Source organism: Carlito syrichta, unplaced genomic scaffold (genome assembly GCF_000164805.1).
Source record: "Carlito syrichta isolate Samal-C Ts95f unplaced genomic scaffold, Tarsius_syrichta-2.0.1 Scaffold308870, whole genome shotgun sequence".
In the NCBI taxonomy this organism is placed as follows: domain Eukaryota; kingdom Metazoa; phylum Chordata; class Mammalia; order Primates; family Tarsiidae; genus Carlito; species Carlito syrichta.
Window position 1 is genome coordinate 655,736 of NW_007252966.1, and position 5,174 is coordinate 660,909.

At 58.8% G+C, this 5,174-nt stretch overlaps 1 protein-coding gene across 2 annotated transcripts in view; it reads right to left on the minus strand.

The window, feature by feature from the left end:
• Positions 1 to 4,222, minus strand: part of RASGEF1A (RasGEF domain family member 1A) — a 21,866-nt gene extending 17,644 nt beyond the window's left edge. For both annotated transcript variants that reach the window (XR_002482424.1, XM_021716666.1), the window contains exons 1-2: positions 4,010 to 4,222; positions 1,045 to 1,167 (exon numbers count right to left, since the gene is read on the minus strand). Coding sequence is in view for 1 of the 2 variants with exons in the window: in XM_021716666.1 (XP_021572341.1) it covers positions 1,045 to 1,167; positions 4,010 to 4,207 (321 nt within the window). In the remaining variant the exon portion in view is untranslated. The remainder of the gene's footprint in view (positions 1 to 1,044; positions 1,168 to 4,009) is intronic.
• Between the last annotated feature and the right edge of the window lie 952 nt (positions 4,223 to 5,174).

Genomic DNA, 5,174 nt, shown 5'->3' on the forward strand with positions numbered 1-5,174 from the left:
GTCGCTTTGCGCTCTGTCTGTCCTGCCGCTCCCCGCAGCCCCTCCAGTCGCACCCCGCAGCCCAGCGCGGCATCCCGGCCCTAAGAGCGCCCACACTCGCCGGGAACTACAGGCTACATTCCCTCCTTACCGGCCGCGCCGCGGACACGGGCTGGCGGGCTCACCCCGGGCTCCTTGCTCCCAGGCGCCTCCTGCCCTGGGCCTCGAATCTCACCTCCAACTCACCCCGTCTGGCTTATTTCCACCTGCCCCCTTCAGGAGCCTTTCCTGACGCCAGGACCCACCTCCGTCCCCGCCCAGCAGCAGCCTGGGACCTGTCCCTCTGGAAGGTGTGGGCAGGCAGGTGCTCTGGGTCGTACCACCAGCCCCAGCTACTCTGAGGAGACCGAGGAGGGCACGAGGCGTTCACAGGCCTTGTCTGCAGACCTCCAGGGGAGAGGCCAGACCACAGAGGGTGGAAAGGCAGAGGGCATAGTCACCAGCAAACAGGGCCAGGCCACTCTCTGCCGCAGCCAGACTCAGCCCTGCAAGTTGCTGGACAGCACGCCCACCATCCCCTCCTCTACACCCTGGGCTTTCGAAAGCCTCGCCCAAGCCACTTCCCCAACGGCCTCTGGGAGCTATGGTTCCTGGTCATCAAGACTGCCAGAAGCCTGTCTCAATCCCAGAAGAGACAACAGTGGCAAACAGCCTATTAAGGTCACCAAAAGCTTCTACTATGAGCAGACAGTAGCCTGAGAGTGCTGCCCCCTGACGCTGAGCTGCAGCCAGACCCTCCACTTCCCAGAGCCTGGCACTGCCCGGGAGGCTGGCAGGTCTGTCTGTGAAGGCCTTTTCCCAGGAGAGAGTCTGAGTGCCCACCAGCAGCCTTCAAGGAGTGCTTAACTCTGTCGGCACCCCTCCAGGGACTGGAGGAGCCAGACACAAGCATGCCCTGAGGCCAGAGCCAGTTTACTCTGAACACAGTTCTCTCAGCGTGAGCTCCAGTGAGGGACCAGCTCCAGATAGCAGGACACTAACCAGTGTCCTTTCAACATGCCTTACCTTTTCAGGCCCTGCCTCTAGCTGCTGCCTCTGCTCCAGACAGATCTGCCCCACGCGGGCCAACAGGTCATGAGGGGGCATGAAGACCCGGGAGCTCAGGAGAAATGTGAAGATGTATGTCCTCTGAAGATGGGAGACAGGAAGAGAAGCAAAGCGCCGATCAGGTGGGCCCACATCGTTGCTTCACCTGGCCCAGGTGCCCCCAGGCTCAAACCCCTGTCTGGTGGACATGCCTTCACCTACACGGTTCCCTTCATCTTTCAGGGCTTCCTTCTCTTACTGCTACCTTATTCTGCCCGCTTTGGAGGCACAGCCCAAGCCCCTCCCAGTAGCTCTCTACCTGCTCCTAGCAGTCTTGCTCTGCTGGGATTCTCCAGCATCCTCTGCCTCACTCCACGATGGAGGCTAAACCCAGTCTTGGACATTGGTGGGGCCCTCCAGGTCTGTTGCTCAGCCCATGGTGTTTCCCACCAGGCTCCAGGCCAGCTGCATCTCCAGATCCTCGAAGGCTGCACCAGAGGTCAGGGAACAGGACCTGGTGGGTGGAGTGTGCCTGCTTGGTGGGTGTGGCCTCATCAGCATGGGCATGGCCCTGGGGGCAGAGCTGATCAGTGGAAGGGGGCCTAGTCAGTGAAGAGGGGCCCTGCTAGTAGGGGTACAGCTTGATAGGTGGTGGAACTTGTAGTCAGGGACTAGGCCTGGTGGGGACCATGCACTATCTCTGACCAGCTGTGGGCCTTGACCACAGCTGTCACACCAGGGCCCCCACCATGCACCCTTGGACATACTATGGACATACTGTGTCCATGCACCCTTGTCACCAAGATCCTCATGGTCTGGATTGAAAGGCAGTAGGGAGAACCCATGGCAGAGGGTGCTCAGGCCTTTTGTCTCATGTGGGTTACTGTCTAGAATCTCACCTCCCACTCACCCCATCTGGCTCATTTCCCTCTTTCAGGAGCCTTGACTAATGCCAGGGCCCATCTTCATATGGCCTCTGCCAGTGGACAGGGTGGGCTTGAGGCTGGGGCAAACTTCTCGGGGCTCTTGTAAGGGACTCTACTCCATTGAGACCTTGCTCCACCCTACATGGCTGCTGCAGACTGGGCAGCCCAGGATCCTCTGCCCCACTCTCAGCCTAAAGAGCCAGTTTTCCTTGCTCCAGCCTGGAGCAAGCAGGACTGTGTTTGCTAACAGCACAGGTCTCTAGGAGCAGGACTCGGAGCCCTGGGCCCTCACTATCTCCTGCAGCCCTCTGTGCGGGGAGCAAGGCTGCTGGGGGGCAGCCCTCCTGGAGCATCAGGCTTTCTCTAACCTCCCATATACTGTCCATGATCCCAAGCTGTGCAGCATAGGCGTTCAGATCACCAGCAGGTGGGACCCTCAAGATCCCCCTTCCAAGCAGGAGACTCAGACGAGGCCCACAGGGGTCACACTACAGAGCTCTTAGCCAAAGGCAGAAGCACCTAAGGAAGAAGGCCACGCATCTCCAAGGAGGAACATGGAGACGTTGGTTTGTGTGTGTGTGCGTGCACGCGTGTGTGTGTGTGTGCACGCGTGTGTGCACGCGTGCGCGCCTATGCCAGCTACCCATGCACATAAGGTGGTAGCAGTTAGGGAAGGGCCAGGGGCAGGGACCCAGTAGCTTGCCAGAGGAGCTGTCCCCTGCCCCTGCCATCCTTCTGTTCTCTCCTGGGAAGCAGGTCAGGATCCTAGGGCACAGTTCTGGGGACTACACTGGGTGACAGTCAGCCAAGGGACCTCCTCTGGGGTTGGCCTCTCAGAGGAGCTGCTCCTCCTGGGGCTACACAAGGCTGCTGTCCCACAGGTTGGCACTAGGGTTAGCAGCCCACAGCCCTGCCCTAGGCTTCTTCAGGGCCTTGGGTCCCTGCCCCTGGCTCTATCCCCTGGGCACTCAGCAGCCTGGCACCAGCACCAGCCCTGCCAAGCCCTGATGAAGCTTATGGGATGGATGGAAGGACAGATGGAGGAGTGGCCAACACTATAAGTCCTTCCCAAGCCTGGGAGGGTGGAGGAGCCCTGACAGGTGGAGAAGCAGAACTGACTCCAGTCCCATTAAGTAGAAGCCGAAGGGAAACAATTCCTCCTGCCCACCCTCCCTTTCAGGCTGGGTCTGACTCCCAAGGCCAACAAGCAGGACTGTCCTGAGGAGGGAGAGAGGGCAGCACAGCATGGGTTGGACGGACTCTCCCAGAGGAAGGATGCTCAGCTCACAAAAGGGAGTAGGCAGGCTGCAGTGCCACTGTTGCTAAGAGACATCAGCCTCAGAGGTGGAAGGGAAGCCACATTTGACAAGGAAACGCTTTCTCTGTTCCAAGAACGTACAATGCTATCTTGAGATGAAGAGGGAGGATGTGAGTTGTTGCTGGAAAACAGTCCAGGCGTGGGCCTGCTCCTTCCTACCCTGGCTTCTGCGTATGGATGGGACAGGTGGGATGGGACAGGGCCTGGCCATCCACTCTTAATTCTTGACCACTGGCGTCCTTGTACAAAACAAGTTTCCCAGCTCAGCCATAGGCTCCAGGACTCCAGCCCAGCATGCCCTCTTCAGGACCCCAAGTACTGGCCTTGTCTTTTAAACTCCTCTTCTTCCCCCAAGTCCCTGCCTAAAACTCAGGCCCCTTCTCAGCCCTCTGTGCATCTCTGCTTCCTGTGCCTCCAGGGCCATCTCCATCTGCTTGGGGCAGCAGTAGGGAAGTCATGGCAAGTTCCCCAGTCAGCTGCGTGTGTGTGTGTGTGTGTGTGTGTGTGTGTGTGTGTGTGTGTGTGTGTGTTTGCAGAGCAGAAGGCCCCCCCACTGTCCCTTCCCACTACTCCATCCAGCTCTGAAGCTCTGTCTGGCCCCCTTACCCATCCCAGAAGCAGCCTCCCCTGGAGCCCAGGTTGCCCCCACCAGACGTACCTCCACTGCCCTCCCACACCCCGCCAGGCTCCAGGCACTCACATCAGGATAATAATCCACTGTGGGGACCAGGTGCTCCATCAAGGCCTCCAGGGACCCAGAGACGAGGCGTCCATCTTGAAAGATGAGATCCCCTGAGCCCCCACTGGCCCCACCTCCCCGTTCCCCCATGCCGGGCTGCACCTGTCCGCTACAGCTGGGCCCGAGGATGCTGGAGAAGACGACAGACGTCTGGGGCATAGTTTCCTGAAAGAGAAGAATGAGGCCATGAGACATCAAAGGCACCCCCACAAGGCCCTCTTCCCAGGCAGCCTGCAGCCTGTATGTGCAGGTGTGCATGGTAGGAAACCCAGCAGCACCACTGGAAGGGCACCCCCATCCGAGGGAGGGGTTGGGCAGCTGCCATACATCTGATCCATGTTTCTTCGGCACCTGTTCTGGCATGCCAGGCCTCATTCCAGGGGTCTGGACACACAGAGCCTGCCTCCTGGGGTTACATCCGGAAGGAGAAGAGAAACTATGGAGAAAACGCTGCGGGGAGGTATAAGGAGCATGTGGTGGGTAGTCAAGGCAGGCTACAGTGAGGTTACATGTGAGTAACTGATGGTGTTAACTCTGCAGCTCCAAGGGATAAGAAGGAACGTTCTAGGCATGAGGAACAGTGAGTGCCAAGGTCCTGGCCCAGTATGTGGGTAGGGGGTGAGCAGGGAGTGTGGTCTGAGGACTCACAGCCTGTCACACGTGCTTCTCTGAGTGAGACAGGAGCCAGAGCTCTGAGCACAGGGACCAAACTGCAGAGGCTGTGGTGTGGAGACCCTAGAGATCCCACAAGGGAGACATCTGGAAGCCAACTGGTGGGTTTTGCCATAGTCCAGGGAGAGAATGCTGGGTCAGGTGGTAACAGAGGAGGAAGGGAGCAGGGCTGATGCCATACTTTGAAGTCTCAGGCTGAGTGATTGACCAGCACAAGGCAGGACATGGAAGCAGGGCTTGGGGAAAAATCTGGAACTTGCCTAAGAACTTGTGGAATCTGAACACCCCTGAGATCTGGATGTCTGCGTAGCTGAGTAACATCCTAGCAGGTTTGGTGCTCACCCTAGAGCTGTCCACTGTGGCACAGCGTGCCATGACAGAGCTCAGGGTTCCCACCTCACCCTGCAGCTTTGAGCTCTCATGAGCCTCAGTTTCCCCACTGCCCCAGACAGTC